This window comes from Triturus cristatus, chromosome 10, assembly GCF_964204655.1.
Source record: "Triturus cristatus chromosome 10, aTriCri1.1, whole genome shotgun sequence".
NCBI lineage: Eukaryota > Metazoa > Chordata > Amphibia > Caudata > Salamandridae > Triturus > Triturus cristatus.
In genome coordinates, this window is record NC_140593.1 from 362811980 (window position 1) to 362827414 (window position 15435).

At 46.9% G+C, this 15435-nt stretch overlaps 1 protein-coding gene across 1 annotated transcript in view; it reads left to right on the plus strand.

The window, feature by feature from the left end:
• Positions 1–411: 411 nt before the first annotated feature.
• LOC146789443 (uncharacterized) overlaps positions 412–15435 on the plus strand; it is a 122230-nt gene continuing 107206 nt past the window's right edge. Inside the window, exons 1-2 of the mRNA XM_085631100.1 lie at positions 412–594; positions 940–997. Coding sequence (XP_085487226.1) covers positions 536–594; positions 940–997 — 117 coding nt within the window. The 5' untranslated portion in view covers positions 412–535. The remainder of the gene's footprint in view (positions 595–939; positions 998–15435) is intronic.

A 15435-nucleotide genomic window follows, 5' to 3' on the forward strand; every position in this document is an offset into this window, starting at 1 on the left:
TTTATATATATATTTTTTGTAACACATGAGACAGACTCGAAAGGTGTCATGTCAATTTTACGGTAACTATGCACACATGAAGCCGATGGTGGCCATACTGTGTAAGTTTAGTATGGAAACAAACCGTTTTTTATGGCAAATTGTCACGTGATTTATATTGTTCAATTAAATTGTAGTATATGATTGGATTAGGGAATAACATATAATATACTGGATTTGATTACTCATCAATTATTATGGATACGAGTATAACAGGAGGCGCCATTCACTTTAGATGAGAGATCTCTAAAAAAAAAATATTTCAGGCAAATTCGGGTAGGGAGAAGCTGATGGCGGCCATATTGAGCAAGTTAGTTATGGTACACATTTACTTTATATGAGAAAAGTTCAAGTCGGCTGACCGTTAAAAATCTGAGAGATATTATAGACTCAAACAGGGAATTGATGTGTTAGAATAGCAGTGGGATAGAGATTAAGTTTCCGTATAGTGAGGCACAGTTCATTGTTACTACTCCCTATTTAAAGGAGTACTAAGATGGCCCTTGTTTACCATGCCATCCGGAACTATGTATGGAGCACTCTCCGTTCGAAGAGGTATGTATAGATGTTTGTGATCGCGTCTGATGGGCTGTTGTGTAACACAGTTAGAAATATATAAATTTGGAGGTACGTAGTGATTCTGAACGCTGAGGACATAGTCTGAGAGATATTTATGAATATGACATGGCTTACAGTATCGAAAGAATTTTTAAGCACACTGTTATACTCTACAGGTACAGCGGTGACCTGTATAATTGTGTGATAAAGGAATAGCGACTTGTCTAAATTTACTTATGAGAGTTCAATTTGATGAACAAATTTCACGGAAAGCAATAATTAAGATAACTTTAGATTTCCAAAAAGCTGGCTAGTGTTTTAATAAATATTTATTACCTATAGGCTGAACATTACGTGGTTTGGTCCTCTCCATTGGAAAAGAAGGCAGAAGAGAATTGAGGTGAGGACTTTGTCTAAAATATTGGAGTGGAATACTACTTGAAGAATTTGTGTGGGATTTCACACTGATATTCAACCTGTATTTTTGTTACTCAGGAAAGATTCGAAGATTTGATGTTTAGCCTTGAACTAAGAAGGTGAGCCCGATCATCAATATGTGAATAGAGTGCGAGTTACTCTTTGGGTTGCACAGGTGTCTAATAGTATAATACACAGTTTAAAATATTTGGTTTGCACAAGGATAACAATTATTTCCTTTCACAAGTCAACTTCTTCTTACAGAAATGTTTGATTCTATATCCACAAAGGTGGTTCTTTTTTGTATAGAATATCTTCTCTGTAAAAGGCACTTGGCTTTTAATTTGCAGTTGCGATTTCCCTCTTTTGGATATGCACATGTGATCTGAAAAACTCCAATACTTATTTTAGGACACATATTCACCAGGGTGTTTGGTGAAGGAATGATGAGATTTATGAATAGGATCATAGATTTTTTGGTTTATTTACTTATAGCCCTGATGAATTCAGTGATGTAAGAACATAGTTTTTCTGATGAAACACGTGTTGGATATATCTGGAGACGAGAATCTGTGAAGCAGAAGATTTTTTTATGAAATAAATCGCATTGGAAATAAGAAGAATTGGACATACTTCATTTGATATACTTGTTGGTGCTCAGGAAATCGTATTGAACTGTTTCGGGACTGGATGTTCCTGGTCCATATTTGTGGGCAATAGTGGCAGCCCTCTTCCTTTGAGCACCGAATACAAAAAGTGTTTTATGTACAAAGAGGAAATATTTAATGAGTTTGCGCAAGTGACCCTGCCACTCCTCTGGTTTAAAATAAAAATATCACAAACAAGGAATGGTTTGGTCACTAGGTGCGAGACCCATGTCTGCCTTCAATGTGGAGCAAATAAACCATTGGATCTGCCTTGAACCTTATCCCTACATTCCATACATTACCATATCTCTGCATATCACTAACACCCCCATACTCTGACTATAGCCTTCTCCTCATGTTAAAACAAATACATACACAAACAATAGAGCGACACCATCCATCGCTTCCTAGTTGTTAGTCATAAGATCATCCAATATTCTTCTATTGACTTGAACCTCATAAAGAACATAAAGAATCCGAGACTCCCAACAGTTCAGATCCCTAAGAAAACTATCGATAGACCTCACAAAGTCAACGAAGACAATGTTTTCAAGGCCCTTGCTTAGTTTACTTGATACTCTCCATTACCACAACAAACCCGCACTTCTTTTGACCCTGCAGCCAATCGGCGTGGCTGCAGGCTGGTGCCTTCCACAGGGTTGCCATGGTTGATAGGTGACTGGCAGGTAGCGGCAGCAGGCAGAGGGCTCTGCTTGGCCTTCCTTGCCAGGACAATCCTGAGGCTGCTGCATATTCTCATCTGCCTCAGATGTTAGCTTCCTTTGGTGACGGCTTCTCCTTTCAGATTTCATTCTGGAACTTTTTGCTGCTGGGTAGTGCAGCAGGGTGTGACAGGCTCACCAGCAACTCCATTGCCTTCCTGGAAGAGGAAGTCTATCACTTGTCTGAAGACTTGTAGAAGCCCTTTAAGGGGTCTCTAAATAACTCTAATATGGAGGAGTTATTTTCTTGCGCTCCTTGCCCCATTTCAATATATAAGTTGCCATGTGATCATTTTGTTGTTTCCTTTTCCTGCTAGCTTACTGTTTGAGGACCTTTTCCTTGCCGTTGTGTCGCAATCCAGTAGTAGTATTTTTGGTGGGTTCAGTACCCCCAAAACTCTATTGTTGTCCCTATTTTTGTTCTTTCTGTGATTGTTCATGTTCTTGCAGCTTTGCTGACCAGAATCATTACTCCAGAAAGAAGCTTCAGTTGAAGGAACTTCTCCACTCCTCAACTTTGTGACTCACATTTCCATTTTTACTGGAGGTTTTTGCCACTGGCTTTTCTTCAAGAGTACTACATCACTTCCTGAAGACACCTGTCTTTCACATGTACAATAGTAGTGGAATGGCATTGTGGCTTCACAAAAGAATTGTCCCTACCTTGGACAGACAAAGAACCATACGCAGAAAGACTAACCACATCCAGCCCTTGACACCTACTTCCCATCATGTACGTGAATGTGAGTCTCTCCTTGGTACCCTCAAACAAAACTTTAAAAGTCTCATGGATTTATCCCCTCTTTATAGGGTACCTCACATTCCCAAAGGAAGCACATGGTGTTCCTTTTGGCCACAACCTTTGCTGATCCAAATCTCAGAAAACTATTGATAGAGGCTATTTGGCTTGCAAACGTACCAAGCATGTTAGTTACATTGGTCGAGTGGAGGATTCGTAGTCTGCCTTTCACTCTTATACTTGAGTAGAGTGTTGCTAAGACTGCTTATGGACGGTAACTTCTAGGATGAAGAGGCAATTGTAATGCTACTGCACCATGGACAAGAGAATTCTTTCAAGGATGAGGGGCAAGGAACAGTACATTGCAATGCTTAATCAAACAGTGGATTCTCCTGTTGTTATATAAAAGACATGCTTAGCTATGGGATTAACAGAAAGTATTTTACATTTATATTTTATTATAAAATCTTGCAACCATTTAAAAATTAAAATCCCAGAATATGCTTTTTTTTTATGATGCGTTAGAAACAGTTCCAACAATGCAGCTATTCATTTAGTCCCCCACAATTCAGGGGTGTAGCTTGTTTTGGTGCAGCAGGTGCAGTGCACTGGGACTCAAAGCCTGAGAGGCACACCGAGCCTTGATTATTGCTGTATTTTATATTCAAACACCAGCTAGGGGGGCCATCCACTTCTTTGCACTCGGACCCAAGACATACTGGCACGTTACAGCCATAATTATGAGAGATAAACATGATTCACAGTAGGAATTAATTGGGGTTATCACAATAATAAAAGGGCTTTTGGAGAAACTTAATTATCAGACACAATTTATAATCCTAGCTGCACCTAAATGCTATCATGATTGGTCATTTGGAGCCATACCTGAAGCCGGTGACGTAAACATTTAGGGCCTTATTACGATGTCGGATGACACCATTGCGGAATCGGGACCGACTGACCTCCGGTTGGCGGTCCTGACCACAGCATTACAATGCAGCCGCACATGGTGCAGTCGTATACTCCCATTTCTCTATGGGAGCTTGTGCTGTGGCCTTAAATAGTCCATAGCACAAGCTCCCATAGAGAAATGGGAAAATCTGTTCATCATGGGCTCACTGTGCCACTGGAATCAAGCTATCCTGACCGATCCTAGAATGCTTGTTTCCGGTCCAGGGAGGACCTGGCTTGGAGATTCGAACTGGACTGTTCCCATGAGGCACAGGCTCAAGACTGATTTCCATATGGTCAGGTCTAAACTGGGGTGGCATGGTGAGTAAAATAATGATGGATTTAACCCAGATCTCTTGACTGGTGGGGGAATGTTTTGATATGCTCTGCATTCCGTTCATCAATTGTGTGTCTTTTGCTTTCTTGCCCTAAGTGCGCCAGGTATGCCCAGACGTGGGTCCTGGGCTCACTGTGCCACTGGAATCAAGCTATCCTGGCTGAATAGGGGTGAAACCCTGAAACCGGTCCTAGGATGCTTGTTTCTGGTCCAGGGAGAACCTGGCTTGGCAGTTCAGGCTGGACTGTTCTCATGAGGCACAGGTCAAGACTGATTTGCATATGGCCAGGTCTAAACTGGGGTGGCATGGTGAGCAAAAGAATGATGGATTTAACCCAAATCTCTTGACTGGGGGAGGGGTTTGATTTGTTCTGTATTCCGCCCATCAATTGTGTCTCTTTTGCTTTGTTGCCCTAAGTGCGCCAGGTATGCCCAGATGTGGGTCCTGGGCTCACTGTGTAACTGGAATCAAGCTATCCTGGCTGAAGAGGGGTGAAACCCCTCCTAGGATGCTTGTTTCCGGTCCAGGGAGGACCTGGCTTGGCAGTTCGGGCTGGACTGTTCCCATGAGGCACAGGGGACAAGACTGTTTTGCATATGGCCAGGTCTAAACTGGGGTGGCATGGTGAGCAAAAGAATTATGGATTTAACCCAGATCTTTTGACCGGGGGGCAATGTTTTGATTTGTTCTGCATTCCGTCCATCAATTGTGTTTCTTTTGCTTTCTCGCCCAAAGTGCGCCAGGTATGCCCAGATGTGGATCCTGGGCTCACTGTGTCACTGGAATCAAGCTATCCTGGCTGAAGGGGGGTAAAACCCCAAAACCGGTCCTAGGATGCTTGGTTCCGGTCCAGGGAGGACCTGGCTTGGCAGTTCAGGCTGGACTGTTCCCATGAGGCACAGGGTCAAGACTGATTTGCATATGGCCAGGTCTAAACTGGGGTGGCATGGTGAGCAAAAGAATGATGGATTTAACCCAGATCTCTTGACTGGGGGGCAATGTTTTGATTTTTTCTGCATTCCGTCCATCAATTGCGTTTCTTTTGCTTTCTCGCCCTTAGTGCGTCAGGTATGCCCAGACGTGGGTCCTGGGCTCACTGTGCCACTGGAACCAAGCTATCCTGGCTGAAGAGGGGTGCACCCCGAAACCGGTCCTAGTATGCTAGTTTCCGGTCCAGGTAGGACCTGACTTGGCAGTTCGGGCTGGACTGTTCCCATGAGGCACAGGGTCAAGACTGATTTGCATATGGCTAGGTATAAACTGGGATGGCATGGTGAGCAAAAGAATGATGGATTTAACCCAGATCTCTTGACTGCTAGGGAATGTTATGATTTATTCTGCATGCTGTCCATCAATTGTGTGTCTTTTGCTTTCTTGCCCTAAGTGCACCAGGTATGCCCAGACGTGGGTCCTGGGCTCACTGTGCCACTGGAATCAAGCTATCCTGGCAGAAGAGGGGTGAAACCCCGAAACTGGCCCTAGGACAATAATAATAAGAATAATCCACATTTGTAAAGCGCGAACAATCACCCATAAGGTTCTCCAGGCGCTGGGGGCCGTCGGGAAGATTAAGCAAGCTATTGCCCTGAGTCACATGGTGCTGGGCTTATCTGCCGCCGGCGCCGGGGATCGAACCGTGATCCACAGATCCAGCCTCAGTCGCCCTGGCCGCGACGCCACACCTCTCCCAGGATGCTTGTTTCCGGTCCAGGGAGGACCTAGCTTGGTAGTTCGGTCTGTACTGTTCCCATGATGCACAAGGTCAAGACTGATTTGCATATGGCCAGGTCTAAACTGGGGTGGCATGGTGACCAAAAGAATGATGGATTTAACCCAGATCTCTTGACTGGGGGGGGAATGTTTTGATTTTTTCTGCATTCCGTCCATCAATTGTGTGTCTTTTGCTTTCTCGCCCTAAATGCGCCAAGTATGCCCAGACGTGGGTCCTGGGGTCACTGTGCCACTGGAACCAAGCTATCCTGGCTGAAGAGGGTTGAAACCCCGAGACCAGTCCTAGGATGCTTGTTTCCGGTCCAGGGAGGACCTGGCTTGGCATTTCGGGCTGGACTGTTCCTGTGAGGCACAGGGTCAAGACTGATTCTCATATGGCCAGATCTAAACTGGGTGGCATGGTGAGCTAAAAAGAATGATGGATTTAACCCAGATCTGTTGACTGCGGGGGGAATGTTTTGATTTGTTCTGCATTCCGTCCATCAATTGTGTGTCTTTTTCTTTCTTGCCCTAAGTGCGCCAGGTATGCCAAGACGTGGGTCTTGGGCTCACTGTGCCACTGAAATCAAGCTATCCTGGCTGATGAGGGGAGAAACCCCGAAACCGGTCGTAGGATGCTTGTTTCCGGTCCAGGGAGGACCTGGCTTGGCAGTTCAGGCTGGACTGTTCCCATTAGGCACAGGGTCAAGACTGATTTTCATTTGGCCAGATCTAAACTGGGGTGGCATGGTGAGCAAAAGAATGATGGATTTAACCCAGATCTCTTGACTGCGGGGGGAATGTTGTGATTTGTTCTGCATTCCATCCATCAATTGTGTGTCTTTTTCTTTCTTGCCCTAAGTGCGCCAGGTATGCCCAGACGTGGGTCTTGGGCTCACTGTGCCACTGAAATCAAGCTATCCTGGCTGATGAGGGGAGAAACCCCGAAACTGGTCCTAGGATGCTTGTTTCCGGTCCAGGGAGGACCTGGCTTGGCAGTTTAGGCTGGACTTTTCCCATTAGGCACAGGGTCAAGACTGATTTGCATTTGGCCAGGTCTAAACTGGGGTGGCATGGTGAGCAAAAGAATGATGGATTTGACCCAGATCTCTTGACTGGGGGAATGTTTTGATTTGTTCTGCATTTCGTCCATCAATTATTTGTCTTTTGCATCATAATGCAGCAGTCAAAACTGAAACCCTCGATGAGACTCAGAAAGCCTCCGACCTGCAATGATGACACAAAAATAATGCCACCCAATTGAGTTTGTTATTATTTTTTTATTTGTAAAACATTTCTCTAGAGTGCAATACGGTAGACATTAACCCCTCAAGTGATAGTACTCTGTAATTAGCGTTCTGGGTGAGATCGCATGGATTATAAGAAATAGGTCTCTAGTGTCATTCACTGAAGTGATTTTTCATAGTGATAGTGAAGAAGACAAAGTGCACAGGACGTTTCTGACTTGCCGGAACAAGGCAGTTGAGCTTCCTTTGAAACTGTAAAAGAGCAGACCTCGTTTAGAAGTCGGTGTGGTGTCTCTCACTCCCAGCTCCATCTTTATAACCATAAGCAGTAATTACTTGAATGGGTTTTTTAAACAAACCAGCCTTCTAGATATGCCCTCACTTAGACCTTGGTGGATGACCTATCAGGGCAGTGACGTTGTCCCCTCTAGCTCTTGGTGGGAGACTCATGCCAAATACAGATATGCTCACCAATTAAGTGAGGATCATGGGCCATCAACGGAGACACCACAGCAGCACTGTTTAAGGCACCAAAATTTCCAGTTTAGGCACTATAGGCCTCATTTACGGGGATTCGGCGTAGGGCAGAGCTGCAAGCCACCTTGCGGCGTGGCCCCACATCAAATTGAAAGGCAGGGGGGTGTGGCTTGCAGGGACAGCATGGCGGACGCATTTTGAGAGTGCTCCGCTGTAGGTCCCCACAATCCAACATCATCATCCTGAAGATGCGGAGCACAAAAGCAGGGAAAGGACCGTAGGTGCCCTCGGGTGCAAGCAGTGACAGACGCGTGATCCGGGAGCCATCCCATCTGTTACCTGTAGTGGGACAGGCGTGTGGATACGCCATTGCGGCCTACTCGGTCACATGGGGAGCCGGCGGCTGGGCCTTGAATTCCTGCTTGCAGCAAAAACACGCGAGGAACCCCGCAGGCGAACAGCGTGCAGCGGCGAATGGAGGAGCCGGTTCCCGCGATATGCGGTGAGGCAAGTGTGGTGCGGAAAGTGCGGCAAATGAAGAGGCCCCTGTTAGTAATGGTGGTAGAGTGTCGGCGGAAACAGGAGAAGCCCCCACAGTGCTCGGTCGTGCGGCGGCCCTGCTCGGCCGCGTGAGGCACCGGTGGCTGGGCCTTTGTATTCTGGCTTGCAGCAGCACAACAGGGGTGCCCTTGCTGATGGGCAGTGAGATGCAGTGAACGGAGGAGCAGGTTCCCGATTTCTGTGGCGAGGCAAGTGAGGAGGCCCCAGGGAGCAGTGGTGAAGGGTCGGGGTAGGCAGGGGCGGCCCCCACGGAACGCGAATAGCGGTGTAGCTGAGTGTGGATACCACCCTATTTTATCAGAGGAGTTGATTATGTAGCGTCCCCTGGAGAGGAACCTGCAGCTGGCCATAGGCAGGGAGGAAGCAGTAAGAGGTCTGCTTGGAGGGCATTCAGGCCAGAGTGCACGCGTGGGATGTGGCAGTGAGGGGAAAAGTACTGCCCATATGCACAGCAGTGTGGAGCCCCCAGTGCGGATGTGAGCCCTTCAAGGGGCCCCTAAAAAGACGGTGAGGTGTGGCAGGCTGGTGGTGAGCAACTCAGGGGGGGTTACACAGTCTAATAACAAGGCGCACAATGGGAGGAAGCCCTGATGTTGAGAGTATCTAAAATGGCGGCCAGCATTTGAACAAGTAAAGAACTTTGAGAGGTACGGGGAGCATTGCTTTGGTTGAGCGGACTGGCAGGGCTCAACCCAATTAATCAATCAATCAGGGAATTGCAAGCATGCTACTAACCCGTGAGAGTCTCAAGGTGCTGAGGGGGGAGGTCCGCAGATCTGTTTAGCCGAAGAGCCAGGTCTTGAGGGTCTTCCCAAACACGTGACATCGAAGAAGAGGGTGTGCCGGGCGGGGATTGTAACTGGGAGTTGTCTGCTAAACTTACATTTCGACGAAGGACAGTAGACGTCGGAGGAGAAGGCATGTGGCATGGTGCCCTGGCAGTTGCGGAGTATACGAAGAGGCTTCCTGGTGCGCCATATCTGTGGTACGCATCATAACAGCAAAGCGAGGTCTGCCGACGTGATTTGAAGAGGTATATTCTGGTGTTGAGTTAAGGAGAGCTGTGGGGAGCACCTGCGAAAAAGCATAAGCATTAGACAGACGTATCTGGTGATACCTAGAAACATGTGCCGCACCAAGGGGGCTTGGTCACGAACATCCTCGCAGGTGCTGGGAACTGGTGACACTGACCAACTGAACCCAGTGGGGGGTGGCGCAGCCCCGAACGATTGATTGAACGTTATTTTACAAGCCATCGAATGCTCCGGTGCCTCTAAGGAAGCATAGTTGGACAAGGTGGCTGTCTAGACATCAATTTTTTGCATGCAGACCATCGGAACTTAAAGGAAAGGGTCACAGCCATGGAAATGGAGGTTTCTGAACTGAAACCAGCTACGGAATTTCAAGACAAACAACAAAACAACCATGAAGCTCTAATTCGATATCTTGAAGACTGCATTGAAGATGCAGAGGGACGCTCGAGGTGGAACAATGTTCGACTGTTCGGATTGCTGGAAGTTGCGGAAGGCCAAGATGCAGTTGCCTTTTTGGAAACATGGGTCAGGGCTCTATTACCGCATGACACATTCTCTCCCTTCTTTACCATAGAGCAGGTGCATTGCATCCTGGGCAGGAAGCCACCCCCTCGTCCACTCATTTTCAAACTCCTCCACTTCAGAGATCGAGATGTAATCCTTTGTGAGACAAAGAAGCTAGACGGTATCCAATATGAAAATGCTGAGGTGTTATTTTTCCCAGACTACACTATGAAAGTTCAGCACCAGCGGGGGGTTTTTAGGCCAGTCAAATGCTTCGCCAGCTCAATCTTTCCTACTCGCTGATATTTCCAGCCGAACTCCGTGTTATCTCAGATGGGAAATCCAGGTTTTTCGACACACCTCAGGATGTTTGGAACTGCATGGAAACAGTGGGTCTGTACTCTGGCCCTAGACCTACAGGTACTGCCGTGACACGGCCTAGAGAGACAGACGGCAATGGACTTCAGCGACAATGACCTAGAAGACGAATCTTTAGACTAGACCGGATCAGATCCCCAAGAAGTAGTTCACATTGCAGAACGGATGACAGAAGCAGTGACGTCGGAGGATAAAGTGGAGACTTTCATTCATCAGGGAGGGGGGTTCCTCGGTAGTGGGCTCTTCTGACAAGGCATCTATGAGAATGCCGGGCATTACACCACAGACGGCGGAAGGTATCGTATGAACATAATTGTCTTGGTAATGCATTACGGCATTAGTTATCTGAGCTGCTGTGGGGTCTCTATTGTTTTCAATGATTATACAGTGCTATGTTTTGGGATGAGGACGGCCTGCTATGTCCATTGTGTCTCTGTGACCTGGGGGTATTGCTGTCCTAAACTCTGGATACCAGCTAGAACAATATATTACTAACTGTACTAGTGGGGACTACGAGAATGCACCCTGCATAGATATGCGACCCCCTCTTTCTTCCATATCTTTGGGGCCAACGGAGCATGTGGCTCGGTTGCTAAATGAGGTGTTTGGATGATGCCTTTATGTTTTGAGGGTTGTCCCTATAAGGTTCTTCCTTTCCTCAGTTGTTTCCTCTCGTATCCATACTGTTAAAGGTGTCTGTGAGGAGGTCACTGGAATAGATGTTGTACATGCTAAAGTAGCCATTATCGTGCCACGTGTTGGGGAGGCCAATATCTACTACTGTATACTTTCCTTAGATCCGTCATGGGTCACATGATACTCACATGGAATGTCAAGGGTTTCCGCACTCCTTCCCGCAGGTATGCCGTATATTCCTATTTAAAACGTCACAATGTGCAAATAGCACTATTACAGGAGACACATTTAGATGCACTGGAGGTTACCCGGTTACAGCGTAGATGGAGGGGCAAAATATATGCCACAGACTATTCCTTGTTTGCCAGGGCAGCCCTTATCTGGATACGCCCTGGGACACCCTTTGTTATGGAGGAGGTTCTTGCGGACAAATAGGGCAGGTATGTGCTAGCGAGGGGCCAATTGAAGGGATGAAATGTGTTGTTGGGAAGTGTGTATGCTCTGAATGTGGATCAAGGCCAGTTTCTAGACCAGTTGTCCCTCATTTTGGGGAGATGGTGCGAGGTTCCGTGGCTGCTGGGTGGGGACTTCAATAGTGTCCTAGACGTGGGGACTGACAGATCCTTTCCTTCACTGAAGGGTACGGCTGCCACAACTAATGCTTCCTTGCTAAAAAGTTGGGCCCAGGGCTGGAGTCTGGTTGACATCTGGAGACATCATCACCGAGGGGGATGGGTGTATTCCTTTTTCTCGGCACCTCATAATTCACATGTTTGGCTTGATTGGTTCTTTAGGACCCCTGGCCTCCTTCCTTTTATCCTGAAATCGGATTTCTGGGGACGCACGCACTCCAAAAATAATTCCTACTGTGTTGTGTTAGCATGGGAGGGAGAGGTCCCGAGAATCCCTACATGGACATTACAGCCAGACATGCTTGAAGACTTAATATTTCGAGAACAGATTGGAGCAGCTGTGGGGGAATATTTCACACTTAATGCGGGTACTACCTATTCTGCGCTGGTGGAATGGGCAGCCATGAAAGTCAGCCTGAGAGGGACGTGCTTGGGTTTGGTTCACGTACTGCGACAACAACTGGCATTGGACTTGCTTGATGTAGAGAAAAGATTGCTGCCGCTGGAATCTAAGGCGGTAAATGATGCTGAGGGTCTGGCTGATTTGGCGGGGCTACGCAAAAATCATGCGAAGCTTCTAGACAGACAGCACTGCCTTAGCATTGCAGCACACTCTGTGTCCCAACACGCCAAAGCGGATCGTTCGGGGACTCTCCTTGCCTGGCTGATTAAACAAGACTAGCCGAGGGGGCCGATTACAGCTCTCCGTTCCTCAGACGGAGACTTATTACATACACAATGAGACATTCATGGAGAGCTGACTGCGCATTTCCAACGGTTATGTAAAACTAGCTAACAAGCTTCGGAAGGAGCAATACGTCAATTTTTAAAGGAGCTTCCATTCCCGGTGTTATCAACTCAATAGCAGATGGAATTAGATGCCCCGCTCACATTGGAAGAAGTCTGTGGCACGATGATGGCTTTGCCATCTAGGAAGGTTCCAGGCCCCAATGGCCACCCCATGAGTTTTATAAGACATATGCTGATTCCCTAAACCCGCAGTTACTTAAAGTATATACGGAGGCACTTGAGATCCTTACCCTTCGTGCCTCGATGACGGAAGCCACACTAATCGCACTTCCCAAGCCGGGACGGGACACCACCTTGGTTGGGGCCTATCGGCCCCTGCCACTCCTGAATGGAGACTATAACATTTTAGCGGGTATTTTAGCAGGCAGATTGGCGCCCCTGATCCCTCAACTGGCCCACCTGGTTTAGAATGGGTTTGTACCGGCTCGTAACACGTCTATCAATAAACAACCGCTATTCCGGGTGATGCGCTGTGCTATAACAGACTGGCTGACTGTGGGCTGTGTTGTGCTGGATTTAGAGAAGGCTTTCAATACGGTGGAATGGGTCTTCATGTTTGCGGCGCTCCGACGTTACGGTTTTGGACCCTATAACTTAAGCTTTATCAGGCTACTGTATAGGGCTCCTACGGTATGGCTTTGGTTGGAAACTCTTTTCTCTGACCCTATATTGATCAAACGAGGGACGTGCCAGGGGTACCCCCTTTCCCCCCTGATATTTGCCCTTGTGATTGAACCATTAGCAATGACACTTCGTACTTCAGCTCCAGACTGGGGGATCCCTATAGGAGACAGTATGCATGCAGTCTCGCTCCATGTGGATGACATCCTGTTATATGTCCGTGATATTCGAGCGATTCCGCAGATCATTCCTGTGACCCTGAGTTTGTTTGCATCTCTGTCTAAGCTGAGGGTGCACTGGGACAAATCCTGCCTATACCCCTTTAATCCTAGTACAGAGGATCTGGGTTGGAAAGTGGATGGGATAGTAGTACACTGGCAGCCAGTGACATTCAGATACCTGGGGGTCTGTATTTATCACGACGATCATGATCTTCTGGATGGCAATATCACAAGAGTGGTTACGGCGCTTAAGTCACAGATTGACTTCTGGAAGCCCCTTCACCTCTCGGTTATCAGTCGAGTAGAGTTAATCAAAATGGTCATGCTGCCACGTCTTCTTTACTATGTTGCTAACTTACCTCTCTACTTGCCAGTGTCCTTCCATTCCCTGGAGTGCATTGTTCGGGATTTTATATGGAACAATTCGCGGTGTAGAGTAGCACTGATGAAATTGTACTTGCCTCGTTCAAAGGGGAACTGGCTCTGCCCAATTTAGAACATTATTTCTTAGCATCTCAAATCCTGCTGGTGGTGAAATGGGTGGAGGAGTTACATCTGTGAGACTCGGCTGACGTAACCCACCATACACTTTGGAGAAAATTCTCTTCCTTTTCCATCTCTGTAATAGATTGAACGAACTGCTTCCATTACTAGTATCAATAGCGCGTAAATGTTTCCGCCGAGCGCCGCGTCTTACTGGACGGGTTATGCCATATGCACCCGCTATGCCTCTGTTAGGGATGCCAACTGTGCAAGACCGTGTACAAATCACGTATCTTACTGTCTGGGTGGGAGCTGGCATATCCACTCTAGGAGACTTGTAGGGAAAAGGCTCTTTGCGATCGTTTCTCACGATCTCAAACGAAGATGGATTCTCCCCAGGCCAGTTTCTGAACCAAGCCTCCTGGATAGCTACATTGAGGAGGTGGTGGAAAGATGTTTCACAGGAACCACCAATACATCTTCATTCAATATGTTCATGTTATGGGCACGGGCGTCACCTGGTGAAGTGGATCGTGGAGTCAATTAGAGAACATACTGTGGTAGATCTGGTACCTTTGAGAATCAAGTGGGAGGCAGCTAGGGAGAGGTCATATTCGGACAAAGAATGGGCAATGGTCTTAGACAGTCTGAGACAGGTCCCTAGGAATGCCCATTTCAAGCTCATTCAATTCTGTTATTCATAGAGCTTATCTCACCCCAGAGAAAATCAATCAATACTTCCATAGACAGGATGCTTTCTGCCCTCATTGTAAGGTACTGGGTGCCGATCCCCTACATATACTGTGGTCCTGCCCCGCTTTGCATGTGTACTGGGAGGGAGTGTTTGGAGCACTGGCCACTTGCACAGATAGGGAGGTGCCGCGATCCTGGAAGACTTGCATTACTGGAGTTTTTTCACAACGGAAAAAACACAAAGCGTCCACCCGATTTTTAGACCTCTGCTTTATTGTGGCCAAGTGATCGATTACCCGTAAGTGGTTGACTGAGGAGCCGCCACCTCTTAAAGCATGGTTCCTCTCCATGTTGAACCGGGTTCAGGCTGAAGCGTTCTCTCTGGTATGCGAAGATACATTAGGTCTGCGTAAATTTCTCATCTCCACTGCATAAAATACTATGCTATGTGCTATACAGGGATTGTTGATGTTGGATGACCCTCTAGACGTATCCTCGCCGGAAGACTAGGATATCATACAGGAGCGGACCCATGACTTAGGCATTTACATCAAGCCTCTTATACCCCACACTAGCTGGCTTCTTCTCATAGTAGTACAGATATGCACCTCCTTGATAGCTGCTTCTCTTACCTCTACACGGCCTCTGGTCTTCCTTCCAATCCCCTCTACTCTTACAGTTTCCCCCCGTTAGGTGTTGATTTTAACACTGTTTGATTCTATTAGCAGATTACTGTGATACGGCAGAGTGAAGCCATAAGAAGCGTACTTACCTGCCTGATATACACTGTATGGCTGGAATTATAATGTACAATTACGGGACAGTATTGCATTGTAAATGGTGGGGGGTGGTAATATGATAGATGGGACTTGCCATTTGATCTTCATTGATTGCTTAAGTTCACTGCTGTGGCCTTCTTTGGATCAATTGCTTTCTAACCTGGATTTTCTGTTTCCCTATTGGCTCTATATGGCACAATATATGACTGCATAATATCTCTTTATTCATGTATAAATG